Source organism: Astyanax mexicanus, chromosome 17, assembly GCF_023375975.1.
Source record: "Astyanax mexicanus isolate ESR-SI-001 chromosome 17, AstMex3_surface, whole genome shotgun sequence".
NCBI lineage: Eukaryota > Metazoa > Chordata > Actinopteri > Characiformes > Acestrorhamphidae > Astyanax > Astyanax mexicanus.
The window spans coordinates 22148015-22164903 of NC_064424.1; the positions used below are offsets into that span (position 1 = coordinate 22148015).

Here is a 16889-nt window from a genome sequence, read left to right on the forward strand (position 1 = left end):
GGATTGTAGGAAAGCTTTGCATGTAAACATAGCCACTGTGAGGAACATTGTTAGGAAATGGAAGACCACAGTCACAGTTCTAGATAAGACCCGAAGTTCTAAATAAGACCCGAAGTGTCAAGTACAAAGTCAGTGAAACCAAAAATACCAATTTGTCTTATATAATCTAATTTTCTAAGACACTGATTTTTTGGACTGTTTTACTAGCTGTAAATCATAATCATAAACAATAAAAGAATTAACTCTTAAAATAGATCACTGTGTGTAATACAGCTATATAATACATGAGTTTCACATTTTAAACTGAATTACTGAAATACACTAGTATATGTTTGTTTTGCTGTTTAAACTGCCAAACATAACAACTGCATAACCCATGGCCGAAAAGGTTGAATATGGGCCACTCTTACTTGCCAATGAAGTCAACGACACATACAATTACATTCTAATGAAATAGGCATTTTCTCTGGGTTTGACTGAAATATAAATTATCCAGCCATAACTTCCTTTTCAAGGAAACAACAGTAAACAAATGCTCAGCTGTGTAATGATTGTTTATGTGGTGAGTTAAACATGTTCATAAAGACAAAGTAGTTCTATTTATCTATGTAATGATTCCGGAATAGCTTTAATTTCGATAATCTGCAAATCAAGCAGGGCTAAAACACAGTGGTCTCATCCAAATGCAGCAGGGGTTGGCATGACCGTTACTCAGAATTCCACTGGTTTATCCCCGATTTCCTTTATCAGACAGCTGTGTTCAGTCATGGCATCTTTGAGTGTGTGTTAGTGAGCGAGAGACAGAGAGAGAGTAAGGAGAGAGTAAGATAATCAATACTGGTTAGAACTGAATTTACCTCAAAGTAAATTATAATTAACATTTGAGGCACACAATACCATTTTTATTCTACTTATCAAATATTTAATTTACATTTTTTCTGTGGGCTCCGGGCATCAGTTATTTGAATATTGGGTCTTGCCCCTCACTCTCCACCAGTGTGATATTTATATTTTTTATTATAACGGTTGACTGCCTGAAGTCAGTGTTGTAGCCTGTAAGAGCAAATTAACATGTCTCTGCTTCTAATTGTTGCAGTAGAGTAATGCTGTGCAGGAATAACTTGGTATATTACCTGTCATATTGTTAGGAAGGCAGAAAAAAAGCAGTGCTATTTTGTATTGAGCTGTATTATTGGCAAGCACACTGCCTTTCCAAATGTGTGTTTAATTGTTGCAAGCAATATAAAATGATTAATAATAATAACAATAATGTTACACCAAATGAATTAAGCTTAAAATCATGTTGATGGACCTTAACATAAATGAATAAAAACAATAACAGATGATATGTATAATATGAAAGCCTGACAAAATATAAGTCTATATTTATGTATTTCTATCTGTCCAGTCATGAGCACATATTAACTTTTCAAACCAGCTGTACCACATTGTGTTCTTAAGACTAAATTGTTGTGCTGTGCTCCTCCTTTTGCTCTTTTGCTCATTTAGTTTACCTTTGCAAAGTACATGTGTACACAATGCACTGCCTGTTTATTTAGACAAAAATAGTTATTTTTAGTTAGTAAAAACATTTTGAAAGAAAAATATGGTTATATTCCTTTTATAATGTTTGAAAATAAAAGATTTATAAATGTAAAATTAGGGAGTTTCAGGCTTTGCAGTCTCACCTTCGCCAGAATACTGATCAGTTTCAACTGTAGTGCTTATAAGGAAATGTTTTTGCATTGCTAGTTCCTTGTTCTACTGTCCTAAGTATTGTAAATTAGGGAAACAGCAAATGCAAATTTACAGACAGCAAAATAAAAAGTAAAACTTTAAGGCAAGCTTTAGGCCAATGTCTTGGTGAAGAACGAATCACTGCCAACTTGCCAACAGTTTCTAGAAAAACCTGTGAGTGTCTGTATTTCAGTAGGGTAGGAGTGTTACAGGTTCATATTTATATAATGGAAAACACCACAGTGTGATATATGTTTATTGACTTGGTGTTGATAGATAAATCAATTACAATAAATCAAAATAAATCAAATAATAGACACTCATTAAAGCAGAGACAGTTCAGAACAACAGGTATTTGTTTTTTTTCCACATATTTATTCACAGTCTGTGTGACACTGCATTTAAAACAGTCAGTTCCTACAATAGATTAGACATTACAGTGTTACATTTGTTAATCATGGTAATAAACATATTTAGCATTGTACCTTTACCTTTTACATTGTACGTACTTGTCAACTAGAAGAATGAGGCGTATGCAGCACGCGGACGAAAACTAAAAGTAGACAAACTTTAGACAAAAACTAAAAGTAGTACTAATTTGTCCGTTTGTACATCTATGGACATTTATCTTTCCTTCTATTTTTTCCCCTAAAAACACAAACTATCCCCTCCGTTCTTTCACTCTCTCACTCTGAGATTCCCTCTTCAGTTAGCGCTGGTTTCTAAGTACAGCACTCTGTATGGGTTTTTAGTCTAAAGCTTGCTAGCTCTGTGCTGCCTCTTCTCTATACAAATATCCCATTTTGCACATTCGGGCAAATTCCATGACTTCCATGAGTTTTTTCCAACTATTCACACCATGTTATTACAAAGATATAAGTTGTATTCTGATACACAAGCAACTTGTACAGTTAGTACAATTTTACTGCTACAGACTTTCAAATTTGCAAGATCTTTGACCGGTCATTCTGATTCACTTCACAATCACCATCTGCACCCTCTGTTTTGTTTTGTTCATCTGAACAAACATCCTTTTCCTCAGTACTCAGGTCACTGGTGATGGGTCTGGTCATCCAGAGCTTCATCTTCCTCTTCCGGTTCACTTGTACATACAATATAATATTATTAACATATTTTTATAACAATAGAATACTGTACATACTCTAACTATTTCTCTTACAGGACACACCAAACATAAACCCTCTGTTAATCATTTTCCATAATGCTGCAATCAAAAGCTAAAGGCACTCAAACCAAACATAAGAGTTTGTGATCTTTCTTTGACCAGGCAGTGTGTAATACAGCTCTGGAAAAACATGAGACCACTTCAGTTTCTGAATCAGTTTCTATGATTTTGTTATTTATAGGCAGTGTTGTGCCAGTTCACAGCTTTTCTGAACTAGTTCAAGTCCAGTTCATACATGCTCAAAGTTCACAATTTTAATTCTGAACTAGTTCAAAGTTCGGTTCATTTTACTTTTTTCGTGAGATATTCAAATAAATACTTTTTGCACACTACAAGCTAGAAATCACTATACGTTCTTTGAAACTACTCATTGTAGACATTTCCTAATGACACTGCAATTGTGGGTTTCCTAACAGGTGATGAAAAATTTCATAAGGAGAATCGGTGTCTGTCTCCGTGCATCACTTCCACTAGCCATTTTTTTTTAATTGCAGCGCTTTCTCTCACTCTCGTCATTGGTCTATCTCTCTCTCTCTCTTTGTATTTGTATCTCTCTCTCTCTCTCTCTCTCCCTCACCTTCGCGCTCCGGTCATTGCCTGCTACGCGGCGTTGCTATGCCTACCCCGCTCTGCTGCAATTAATCACGGGTAACGTCGTGCGGAAGCCAGTATGTTATTAACTAGCAAATGTTCATTTACAGAAATATCTGCAGTTCATGACACATACTGTGAACTAATTCAAGTTCAAGTTCTTTATTAAAAAATGTGTTGCGTTCAGTTCAACGTTCACAAAAAAATGAGCGTGTTCAATGTTCTTTTGAACTCGTTCACGCACAACACTGTTTATAGGTATATGTTTGAGTAAAATGAGCATTGTTGTTTTATTCTATAAACTTCTATAAACAACATTTCTCCCAAATTCCAAATAATAATATTGTCATTTAGAGCCTTTATTTGCAGAAAATGGGAAAAGGCTGAAATAACAAAAAAGATGCAGAGCTTTCAGACCTCAAAAGAAAACAAGTTCAAAACAAGTACTGCAAAGAAAACAAGTTCATATTCAAGTTTTAAGAGTTCAGAAATCCATATTTTGTGGAATAACCCTGGTTTTTAATCACAGTTTTCATGCATCTTGGCATGTTCTCCTCCACCGGTCTTACATACTGCTTTTGAATATTTTATGCCACTCCTGGTGCAAAAAATCAAGCAGTTCAGCTTGGTTTGATGGCTTGTGATCATCCATCTTCCTCTTATTTTATATTTCAGAGGTCTTCAAATTGAGAACATCAAAGTCTCTTGTTTTTTTCCAGAGCTGTATAATATGTTCATGGCTTTAAACATGGCTTAGTTAATTAACTAAAATTTGTTTTAAAAATGTCTTTATTATTTAAAATAATTAATGTTGACTAATAGTAGCACACTCATGCAGTCAATCTATAAATATGTTCTTTATACAGTGTGTTAGCTTTCTTACCGCAAAGGGCATCCTGATTTCTTCAATAGCTCTGAGAGCTGTTTTGCTGACTTTCCCAGTTTATTCCCCTGCAGATCCAATTCTCTCAGGTGTGAGGGGTTTAAGGTTAGAGCTGAAGTCAGAGCAGCGCAGCCTTTCTCTCCTATACTGCACTCCTTAAGCCTGCAGACACACAAATTCTTCATTTCTTTATAATAACACTTATAAAAATACATTATACTCATATAGTGCAGAAACACAGATGCTTACAGAGATTTTTTAAGATTTGTTTCTAATTTTCTCCCATTTTTCTCTTAATTTAGCTAGACAAATTGTCCCACCCATTCAGCTGCTACTCAGCTGTATATCCCACATCACTAGTGATGCCATAACACAAGGAGGGTGAAGACCAGCGCATGTCTCCTTCAACACATGTGAAACCACCTTTTTTGAATTGCTGCTGATGCATTATTGTCGCGTAGCATCACAGCGCTCTCCGAGGAAAGTGCAGCAACAATAAGTCAGTTCACAGACACCTTCTGCTGACTGACATCACCCTAGGAGTGATGAGAAAAATGTGGGCCATCTACTCACCCAGAGAGAACAAGGCCAATTGTGTTCTCTCAGGGCTCTGGCAGCTGATGGCAAGCTGCATGACCAGGATTCGAACAACGCTTTGAGGAAGGTTATATGCAACACAGACATTTTTATTGTTCAATTTTAATAAATGGAAAGAGGCCACACAAGGTCAATGAGCTGACCAGAATTACCAAAACAAAGAATGCTGTCAGGAGGAATGGTGGTGAACCCAGCTAAAGAGAGTTTTGTAAGCAATATTTTTATTTGTATGCAGTATCCAGGAATACAGTGAACAATAGGTGCAATGTGGTGATGAAAGCTAGAAGATATGCATACACACAGTCAATAGCTTCTATATATGACATAAAGTAAGTTGCCTGTATGCAAGTCTTATACTTACAGTAGTTCCTGTAGTTTACACTCCTGATTCTTCACCAGTAAACAGAGCTGCTTAATTCCTGAATCTCCTAGTTTATTTTTACTCAGATCCAGAACATTGATGTGAGTTGGATTTGAACAAAAAGCTGAGGCCAGATCAGTACAGCCTTTCTCTTTTATACTGCAATTCTTAAGTCTGCAGACAAAATGACAGGTTATTTACTTTAGAACGCATGTATAAACACAAGGATTTATAATGCTTTGAACTTTTCCAGATTTTTCACATTACACCCAGACATGCAATGTATTTACTGGGATTTTATGTAATCAATCAATACACAGCAAAGAAAACAATTCATAGTTTTCAAAATCTAAAAAAAGTAGCATCTGTTTGTATACAGTTCCCTGTATCCTGATATGCCTAAATAAAATCCAGTGTGACAAATTGCCTTCAGAAATCACTGAATTACATAAGTGTGTAATTTATTTTCAGGATAGCCGTTCTGTGCAAGTTTCAAAGGTTTGTTAAAGAACATTAATCTGACAACCAAAAACACCTGGCAGGTCAGGCATAAAGATTATATGAAATGTTATTATATTATCACATCTAATATCAGGCTCACGTCTACTTCCATATTTATTTTGATATAAAAACTGTATTCTTTATTATATTGCTTTGCTTATTTCTTTTGCTAAAAGATGTAAAACAGAAAATTATTTCTATGTTTATATTCTTTTAAGGTGTCTTCCTTTCCTACGACGAAGTATTTCCTTCTCAGTGTCACCTCTTAACTTTTTACTGAGGCTTGGATGTTAGTTTAGCTTAAAATCCTGTGATACTTGTTATTAAATTAATCATTTAAATCATTTAAAAAAATTATCATTAAATAATAAAATAGTCAGTATCTACACTATTTAAAATATATTAAGCAACAGTTAGAATTCACCTCAGTTTTTGCAGTTTACAGCACTGATTGTTCACAAGATCACAAAGCTGCTTCACTCCAGAATTGCCTAGTTTATTCTCACTCAGATCCAGCTCTATCAGATGTGAAGGATTTGAACAAAGAGCTGATAATAGAGCAGCACAACCTTCTTCTGAAAGGTTGCTATTTTTCAGCCTGAAATCAGAACACAGTAGTAGAATGAATTAGTGATACACATTGTTAAAGAGTAATATAGCTAGAGGAATGAATAAAATACAACAGACATAAGTAGCTTCTGAGATGTACAAACTGCCACTTTTTCTTTTTCTGAAACAAACTAGAGCTTAGAAAATCCAGCCTGACCTGGTCCTGCCCCATAAACTGCCCTTGTGAGCCTGAGCTCAATTTAAACACAACAAAAACACAGAGTAAAGCATTAAAACTGACCTTTTAACTACACTTTCGTGTGTTATATGATATGTTCATGGCTCTGAACATGACTATCAAGTAGTTAAAATAGGTAAAAAAATGTCTATTATTTAAAATAATTAATATTATCTCAGCACAATCATGCAGCCATTCTGTAACTATGTTCTTTGTTCACTGTGTTAGCTTTCTTACCACAAATGGCATCTCGAATGCTTCATTAGCTTTGAGAGCTGTTTTGCTGACTTTCCCAGTTTATTCCCCTGCAGATCCACTTCTCTCAGGTGTGAGGGGTTTGAGGTCAGAGCTGAAGTCAGAGCAGCGCAGCCTTTCTCTCCTACACTGCACTCCTTAAGCCTGCAGACACACAAATTCTTCATTTCTTTATAATAACAATTATAAAAACAATAGGTACAATGTGGTGATGTAAGCAGACGTGAGGGAGGAGAAAAGCAGCATTGGACCATCTAAAGCTAAAAGATGTATAAACACAGTTAGTCACATGCTTCCATATTAGACATAAAGTAAGTCACCCATATGCAAGTCTTATACTTACAGCAGTTCCTGTAGTTTACACTCCTGATTCTTCACCAGTACATAGAGCTGATTTAATCCTAAATCTCCTAGTTTATTTTTACTCAGATCCAGAACATTGATGTGAGTTGGATTTGAACAAAGAGCTGAGGCCAGATCAGCACAGCCTTTCTCTTTTATACTGCAATTCTTAAGTCTGCAGACAAAATGACAGGGTCTTTGCTTTAGAACACATATAAACACAAGGATGATTTACAATAGCTTTAACTTTTCCACAATATTTTCTCGTTGCAAATGCATTTGTATTTACTGGGCTTTAGTGGTATTTATATGTAAAAACAACACATAGTTTTCAAAATCTAAACTTTAAAAATCAGCATCTACATTAATTAAAAAATATTATGCAATAATTAGAACTTACCTCAGTTTTTGCAGTTTACAGTGCTGATTGTTCACTAGATCACAAAGCTGCTCCACCCCAGAATTGCCTAGTTTATTCTCACTCAGATCCAGCTCGACCAGGTGTGAAGGATTTAAACAAAGAGCTGATAATAGAGCAGCACAGCCTTCTTCTGAAATGTTGCCATTTTTCAGCCTGAAATCAGAACACAGTAGTAGAATGAATTAATGATAAACATTGTTAAAGTGTAATATAGCTAGGGTAATCAAAAAATGCATTTTAGACATTAGTAGCTTTTGAGATGTTCAAAAAGCCACTTTTTTGTATTGCAAAAACAATTATACATTTACAATGATTGAAACAAACTAGAGCAGATTCAGCCAGAGCCCGACCCAGCCCTGCCCTATAAACTGCCCATGCAAGCCTGAGCCCAATTTAAACACAGAGTACAAAATAAAAACTGACCTTTTAACTATGATTCTGAATTCTTTGAATTACCAAAATCTGTCTATGGACTCAAGCAAAGACTAATAATAATAATAATAATAATAATAATAATAATAATAATAATAATAAACACTCCATACTTAAGTTTCTTGGGTCTGAAGTGTGAATCCTCTAGTAGATCAGAGAGCTGATTTACTGCAGTGCGTCCTCGTATTTTCTCACTCAGATCCAGCTCTCTCAGCAGTAAAGGGTTTGTTCCTAAAGCTGCAGTCAGAGAAGCACAGGCTTTCTCTGCAGCAGGGCTTTTCAATAACCTATAGAGAGTGAACACTGTTAATAAATTACTTGCAATTTTAAACTAATTCAGTATTTTAATGTTTCATTTTAACATTCCTGTAAATGTTCTGGTTAAAGCTATAAATAGTTTTTTAATTATGTTAAATGACAAATATTTAAATTTCTTGGACATAATAATGCATCTTTCTTCCATGTGTAGCATTTAAAAAAATTTAACATTGTATTATGTTTTCAAAGACCCAGTCAATCATCCAGAGCTATGAGAATATTTGATCTTTAAATGTAGCACTCAGGTAAAAAATAAATGCTAAAAGTCAGTCTTTGTTGAAAGTGTGGGAAGATCATTTAAGAGAAATAAATAAATGTTACAGAAATTCTTTGTTGAAAGACCTTGTTCAAAGTTTAATATTCTGTCTGTTTAAATGTTCATGGCAACCTTCACTACATGAGGCAGTTGTGGAGGTTGAAATCACAGTTATTTTATATTGTCAAAACATAACAGTGGTCAACATGTGGAGCCCTTCTGAAGACTTCCAAGCATATATATTTTAGCATTTCTCAAGTATGGCTGAAAATCGTGTCTTTCATGCATGTGAAACTAATTAATGGCAGATATTTAACAAGAGTGTACAACAATTGAGGTACATTATTTGTTTTGGCAACTCAGATTAAGAGATTAATGCATTTCTGTTTTGTAAAACATTATTTTATTAATATATATTTGCCATCTCTGGTTTCTGTGTTTAGTTAACCATGTAAATTTATTGAGAAATGTATTGTAAAATGCTATGGCAACAGGCAGGATTTATGTTAAGGTGTTTGAAATGCACACAAAAGTAATTCACTTTTGAAGAAAGATTAGAGAAAACCATGAAATCTTATTAATATGAAATCAAGGAAATGCTAATGTTTCACACAGTCATATACATTATCTATCCAATTAAAGGAAAGCCTTTCCAATTGAGTTTAATTATAAATTCATAACATAAAATATCTAACATCCATGGCGCAATTAATTAAGTTACCTATGCTGTTTGCTGTTGTAGCGAATAAACAGTTTACCTTATTTTCTTCAGTTTACTTGCTGGATCATTTTGTAAATCAGTGAGTAAGTCCACTCCTGTGTCTCCAGGGTCATTTCCTCTGAGATCCAACTCAGTCAGGAGTGAGGAAGGGTTTGACTTCAAAGCTGAAGCCAGAGCAGCATATCCTTCTTCTGTTATACTGCAGAATGAAAGCCTAGAGACACAAAAAAAACATTTTATTATAACAGCATGATAGGACTGTAATCTTTCATTTTAATGCTCTGAAAGCATTATTTTCTTCATGTGTGATCCATCCACTAGTATTGTAGTACTTGTCTCGAGCCCAAAATCAAGCGGTCTCAGTCTGGTCTCGGACTCGACCTCGTTAGGAATCAATATTGTTTCAGTTTCGGGGTGAGGTGGACTCAGACTGTGGATGAGGAACAATTGGAACAATTCATTCAAACAGACATAATTAGTTATTTTTTTCTCTATGCCTAAAGTCTGCACAAAGATGTACTCTTTTTAACCGGCTAGCTGAAGTTATACTTTTTGGATATGTGAAAAAAGGAGAGATAAGTACAAACTAGCGGGATAACTTATGTTAACAGTGAACTAGCTAACATACTTCTAATGTTATTGGGGAGATCACTGACCTTTGCAACAAGCTAGCTAACCTTTGCAAAACAAGCTAGCTAACCTTAGTGACAAGCTAGCTAAAATACTAATGTTACGGGGAGAGAAGTAAAATTTGTGACGAGCTAGCTAACCATAGTAAATAGCTAGCTAACAATACTAATGTTACCAGGAAGAGAACTAAACTGGTGACAAGAAAACTAACCTTAGGGATGAGCTAGCTAACCTTAAAAACGAGCTAGCTAACCTTGATAATGAGCTAGCTAAAATACTAATGTGACCTGGAAGAGTACTTAAGCTAGTGACAAGCTAGCTAACCTTAGTGATGAGCTAGCTAAAATACTAATGTGAGCTGGGAAAATATTAAAGCTAATGACAAGCTAGCTTAACTTAGCAACAAGCTAGCTAACCTTAGTGACGAGCTAGATAAAAAACTAATGCTGCCTGAGAGAGTACTTGAGCTAGAGATGAACTAGCTAATCTTAGCGACGAGCTAGCTAACCTTAGTAATGAGCTAGATAATTAAAGCTAGCAATGAGCTAGCTATTCTTAGCTGCCAGCTAACTAACCTTAGTGATGAGCTGTTTGAGGGGAAATTGTAATTGTTTTCTTACATTTTATAATACAAAATTAATAAAATTAGATTCCGTTGACTTAATGTGGTGACTTCTGATTAAGTTTTAGAAGAGACACAGAGAAAGCATAAAAAACAGTCTTGTCTTGTCAACAGGATGACCCCGTCTCTTTCTTTCTCTCATAAATAAAACAAAATATTTTTTTTTTTTAAATAATTAGTCTACAATATAAAACAATTATAATTCACCTGAATTGCTGCAGTTTACAGTGAGTGTTATTCAGGAAGGAACACAGCTGCTGCACTCCTAAGTTTCCTAGTTTATTCTCACACAGATCCAGTCCGATCAGGTGTGAGGGATTTGAACAAAGAGATGATGAAAGAGCAGCACAGCCTTCTTCTGTAATGTTGCTGTTACTTAGCCTGCAAAAAAAACATTTGTGTTTTTAATACTTCTAGCAAACATCTAGTGCAATTTCAATGACATGATCTTATGCAAACAATATTATGCAAATATTAGGAACTCCTGGAGAAAAAAAACATTATCTGATTAATTCAATTTGACTAAAAGAATAAAGTTGACTAAAATTAGTCAATTTAGTCGACTAAAACGTAAAGGGTGTAAATGTATTTTTTTTTATCAGTTCCCTTAAATTATTAACTATACACTAGTTACATTATGAATGTTTGAATGTGAAAAATATATTTATATTTATATATGATTTAACATATATTATTATTGTTGGTATGTGACTGTAAATATTTTAAATATTTCTTTTCTAGAAATCAGGTCTTAATTACATGTATGGAACATAAAACCCTTAATTAAAGCATTTGAATGGTTAAATAGTTTGAACAGAGCTGTAGACGCAAAAAAAACAGCACACCTACTGTAGCTACATTCTATACATGAGGTCAAAAACACACATTCACACACTGTCCTGTAGAGACGTTCTCAGGATGTTAATGAGTTAAATTGAGTGAACTTATGAGAAAGTGAACTTTATACAGACTACTGGGTTAATAGCTTCACTTATTTTATTGTAATATTTTCGCTACATCTTTTTTTTATTGAGTTCCTTTCTGACCTGTTCCTGCTGTCAACAATAGTTTTATGTTCCACTGTGGGATTAAACAGATGATCTTCTCTTAACGAGTGAGTTCTGCATCAGTAGCAATTACATTACAGAAGTTAAGACTTATTATGTGACTGTGAAAATATAAATAAATCTGACTTCTGATTTTTGCACAACTAAACCAAACCAAAAATTGTGTTGGCCTATGGAAGTACATTCATTCATTTGATGTGGTTTGCCATTTTCTGTGTTGGTATATTACAATTCTCTTTCAAAATCTTTCAAAAATGTCTTTATTGCTACAATGTATTGCTTCCTGCTCAACAGTGCAACACCAGCACTTGTTAAGTGGATTTACTTTGTAGCAAGCATGCAAGTTACCCCCACTGTGATTTTAATTTCATCCTTGTGCATCTGTTTTATATAACAAAGCCTTTGACTGCTCAACCTAAAGTCTGCAGACTGAAGGGTCTACAATTGATTTACTTGCAGACTTTCAGAAGGAAGCACTATTTTTGCAACAGTTCAGGGGTCACATGATTCTATTATGTTCTGAAATATTATCATGTTTTGACATATGATGCTGTATCTTGATGGGATATCAAGTGTTACTAATGAAAAGACTGATAACAAAATAAAACAGCACATCAGAAAAAAAACTTTTGTTTGTAAAAAACATATATAATTCCATTTAATGACTCTCTGTCTTAACCATTATCCTTTCTAATATATAGGTTTGATCTATATAAACACTAGTAGTAATATTTTAAAAGTTAGCATGTATACTTACAGTAATGCTCTTTGTATATGTTCCAGATAAATTTCTCTCATCAAATTCTAGGTAGAAAAAGCAAACCTCCAAAAATTATACTAATACGTCACACAACATACCCAAGTATCTCAATTCTGCAATGTGAATCCTTCAGTAGATCAGAGAGCTGCTTTAATCCTGAATCTCCTTGTATTTCCCCTTTCAAAACCATCTCTCTCAGCCGTAAAGGATTTGCTCCTAGTTTTTTTGTAAGGGTAGCATGGGCTTTTTCTGCAGCAGGACTTTTCAACAGTCTAAATAAGCAAAAAACATTCTTATTCTGACAATAATGCATACATGGTTTTAAGCAATTATTAAACAAAGCAAACACATTTAATAAAACTAAATTCCAATTAAAGTGATTGCAAGAGTGCAACAGGATAGTTACTCAGATTTAGTATTTTATAGTATATAGCAGTGCACCTCAGTGTTTTCAGTTTACTGTTTTCATTCTTTGTTAAATCAGTGAGCAGCTGCACTCCTTCATCTCCAGGATCGTTTCCTCTGAGATCCAGCTCCATCAGGGTTGATGAAGGGTTTGATTTCAGAGCTGAAGCCAGAGCAGCATATCCTTTCTCTGTTATACAACAGTCTGCAATTCTAGAAACAAAGTATATGGATATACAATTTAGAAGTTCATCTGCATAGTATACATGCTTACTATTTTGTGTAATCATAACCTACCCCAGTCTCTGCAGTTTGCAGAAATTATTGTTCAGTAGTTCACAGAGCTTCATGACTCCAGAGTTTCCAAGTTTATTCTCTCCCAGATCCAGCTCAATCAGGTGTGAAGGATTTAAACAAAGAGCTGATGACAGAGCAGCACAGCCTTCCTCTGTAATACTGCTGTTATTCAGCCTGCAAAAAGAATATTGGTAAAGAACTGGTCATTTAGTTATTTTGCATAAAACACATACACATAAGTCCTGTCAGAGTGTAGGATGAAACTGTGTAGTATCCAACTGCCAACTGACATAAAAAATTGCTACAAAACATTCATGTTTTCTATAATTTCCGCCATTGCTATGATGTGCTAAATTGTTGAGTTTATGCAATATTTAACTTCAAATAACTTTCACGCCTTTAGAGAAGAAAATTATTTCTTCTGGTATTAACATAAGGCCCTTATTGAAGCTTAAAATATACTAACTAAGCTTAAAATGCAAACATTTAATACAACCTACTGAAATTAAAGGAAATAAACATACCTATATTTATTACTCATTATTTATTATTTTGTACTGAATGTTGTAATTGGAGAGAAACACACCCTCACAATCTTACTCTCTCTCTCTCTGGGTTGTGAATGACCTATTAAGATTGTATTATACTATGTGTTGACCTGTTGATGTTCTTTAACTCTTTCTGATGTATTTATTCATTCAGGCTTCTTTTATAGATCTGTAATGCAGAAACATTTTACAGTAAACTTTAAATTCTTTAAATTCTTAAGTTTGACTTAATTGTCATTATTTAATGTTTTGGGATTTCTCACATCAGAGTCATTCTGTGGTAAATGACCGTACAGTACTTAGTTTGACTAGATTTTGATCTGAATATTTAAAGCAACACACTTAAGTTTCTTAGTTCTGCAGTGTGAATCTTCCAGTAGATGAGAGAGCTTCTTCATTTCAGAGTCTCCTTGTATTTTCCCACTCAGATCCAGCTCTGACAGCAGTAAGGGGTCTGTTCCTAGAGATTCAGTCAGAGACGCATAGACTTCTTCAGCAGCAGCGCTTTTTAATAGTCTGAAAAAATATAGAAAACTTAGATTACTATGAATATTCACTTATACAAAAATTTGAGTTGAGTAACAAATATTCAATAAACTTTTTTGAAAGCATATGAACTTAGAATTAACAGTATTAGGGCTGGGTATTGAAATTTGATACCAAAAAGTCACCGACCGAAATATTTCGGTACTACAGAGTACCAAATGTTGAAAAAAAAACTGGTGCCCGTTTTCAATACTTTGCATGAAACCGGAAAAAAAAAAGTCTGTCAGACCTAAACCACACTATGCTTTTATTACTGTCCCCCTTACAAAATATTTTTCATTTATGACACCAATAATATAAATATAGATTAACTTAGCAAATCTAATGCTGATATTTCTTAAAAAGAACTCTTAAAAACTGAAATGTACCCAGTAATATGCTTAGGGAAAATGTTTGAAGTTTAAGGACAAGTAATGCTGTTGTTTTTGTTCTTAACTGTTTGTTTGTTCCAACAATATCCAAAAAGATTGTATCCTCTCAAGATAAAAGTATGAGAATAAGATTACTCATGTCGATGGTTAAACAAATCCGTTGTGTGAGAATAATGCTGTTAATAAAGTTTTTGTATTTTTTGGTTACAATTTAGAGGTATCAGTATCGAATTCAAGGTATCGGTATAGAACATTTTTAAGCAATACCCAGCCTTAAACAATACATTACACATTTATATTATTTAATATATTTATCCATACATACTATTTAATATATCTATTCATCTACCTTAGTTTATTAAGTTTATAAGTTGTATCCTGTAATAAGTGAGTAATGATCTTCACTCCTGTGTCTCCAGGATCATTCCCTCTGAGATCCAGCTCTTTCAGTGGAGATGAGGGATTAAGAGCTAAGGCCAGAGCACCATATCCTCTCTCTGTTATACTGCAGAATGAAAGTCTAAAAAAGAAAACAAAATAATATTATGCTTTGCAAAATAACAAACAAATAATAAACACATATTAAAATATCTGATGTAATAAAAAGCATATGGTTTGTTGCCTTCTAATGAGTAGAATATACCAATTAAAGTACATGTTGTTTTAAGTATTTTTGAGCTGAATCAGGTGTGCTATCTGAAGAGAAAACAAAACAAATGTGCAGTGTGGTTTTTTTTTTCTTTCAGTTTGATTTCTCAGGAACACATATTATAAAAGTATTCTATATATTCAGTCATTTTACTAGTCACCACCTTGCTGTAAACAAACTATTTCTCACAAATGTTGAAGGGAAAAAAATAATTATGTATGACAGTTACATTTGACAGACTTTTGTAATGAATGATGACACTAATGCAGTCCGTGACAGTAATGGAGCCCTAGCTTGGAAGTATGATGTGAATAGAATAACAGGAAAATATAATATCACAAAGAATACTCGTGTATAATTCTCTTCTTATTCTTATAATTCTGCAACAAATATGGCTTCCTGTAAAAGGCAAGTGAAAAATCTGATTTCAGTTTTATAAGGTGTTAATGAATGCATGAATGAATGAATCACAAATAAATCATTCAGTTTGTGACAGCCTACGAACTTCATATTCTCAGTGTTTATGTGCATTAGCCATTTCTTTTTACTGTTAGGTCTGCACACCAAGTGATTAAAAATATTAACCTGTATTTTCAAGGCAGCACAAAGCAGGATCAATGTGTGTTAATTGGATTTATAACTGTACAACCATGACCATTAAACCATTACATAAACTCACCTCAGTGTCTCCAGTTTACAGTTTGAACTTTTCAGTCCTTCAGAGAGAAGCTCTACTCCAAAGTCCTGTATTGGATTGTAGCTCAGATCCAGCAGAGTCAATGTAGAGGATTTAAGGTTGAGAACTTTGAGCAGAGCTGAACAGCTTCTTTCTGTCAGGCTACAGTCACTGAGCCTAAAAGTAAGTTTTATTAAGATAACATTATGCATTAATTAAACATTTTACAGTATAGTGTTTACTAATAAAACAGATTGATCACACTGTAGCCTTTAAAATTATGTTACTTACTATGTTACAATGCTACAGGTATGCTGGTACAAAGTAAACAAATGTTTTAAATATAAATACAAATTGTATCAGAGTATGCCTTTTACACATGCCCATAATGTGCACAAAGCATAACCAGGCTTATGACTCAATAAATATTGCAATAATGTAGGCAAGGTGACATATTAATATGATTTAATTTAATCAATTGCAATAAGTAAACAACATTTACATTTCATCTAGTCATAACAGCGATTTTGAGAGTACAACACATCTAGTGAGAGGGGTTTAAACACAATGTTTGACAAAACATTTCCCCTTGACATGCTCCTCTGCACAAAAGTTTAAAATTTCAAAACAAGCCAATCCAACATCATTAAAGTGCAAATCCGAGACTTTAATTTAAATGTGTTTGCATACATTTTTTTAAAACCATGTTGAAATGACAACAATTTTTTCCAATCCCCTCATTACAGGGCACCATAATATATAATAATTGGTTGATTTGGCTTTACATGTGTTTATGATTATTCAGGTGTGATACAAACATTGTCAAAAAAACTCTATTCCACAAACATTAATACACAGTTTACATGCAGTTTAAATCATACTTAGTTAATATAAGAACATGTGATGTGATAACATTACCAAATAATTAAT

The 16889-nt window shown here is 33.9% G+C and overlaps 1 protein-coding gene across 8 annotated transcripts in view; it reads right to left on the minus strand.

Moving 5' to 3' along the window:
- Nucleotides 1–2073: 2073 nt before the first annotated feature.
- The window catches only part of LOC103035935 (NLR family CARD domain-containing protein 3), a 48466-nt gene continuing 33650 nt past the window's right edge, over nt 2074–16889 (minus strand). For 4 of the 8 annotated variants that reach the window (XM_049466415.1, XM_049466413.1, XM_049466412.1 and 1 more), the window contains 16 exons: nt 15963–16136; nt 14984–15154; nt 14060–14233; nt 13170–13343; nt 12909–13085; nt 12566–12739; nt 10848–11021; nt 9426–9602; nt 8207–8380; nt 7641–7814; nt 7242–7415; nt 6881–7042; nt 6281–6454; nt 5356–5529; nt 4398–4559; nt 2074–2839 (listed from right to left, as the gene is read on the minus strand). In XM_049466415.1, the coding sequence (XP_049322372.1) occupies nt 2788–2839; nt 4398–4559; nt 5356–5529; nt 6281–6454; nt 6881–7042; nt 7242–7415; nt 7641–7814; nt 8207–8380; nt 9426–9602; nt 10848–11021; nt 12566–12739; nt 12909–13085; nt 13170–13343; nt 14060–14233; nt 14984–15154; nt 15963–16136 (2641 nt within the window). In that variant the 3' untranslated portion in view covers nt 2074–2787. Of the gene's footprint in view, nt 2840–4397; nt 4560–5355; nt 5530–6280; nt 6455–6543; nt 6655–6880; nt 7043–7241; nt 7416–7640; nt 7815–8206; nt 8381–9425; nt 9603–10847; nt 11022–12565; nt 12740–12908; nt 13086–13169; nt 13344–14059; nt 14234–14983; nt 15155–15962; nt 16137–16889 lie in introns of those variants that run through there. The other 4 variants (XM_049466416.1, XM_049466418.1, XM_049466417.1 and 1 more) reach the window with 4 other exon arrangements.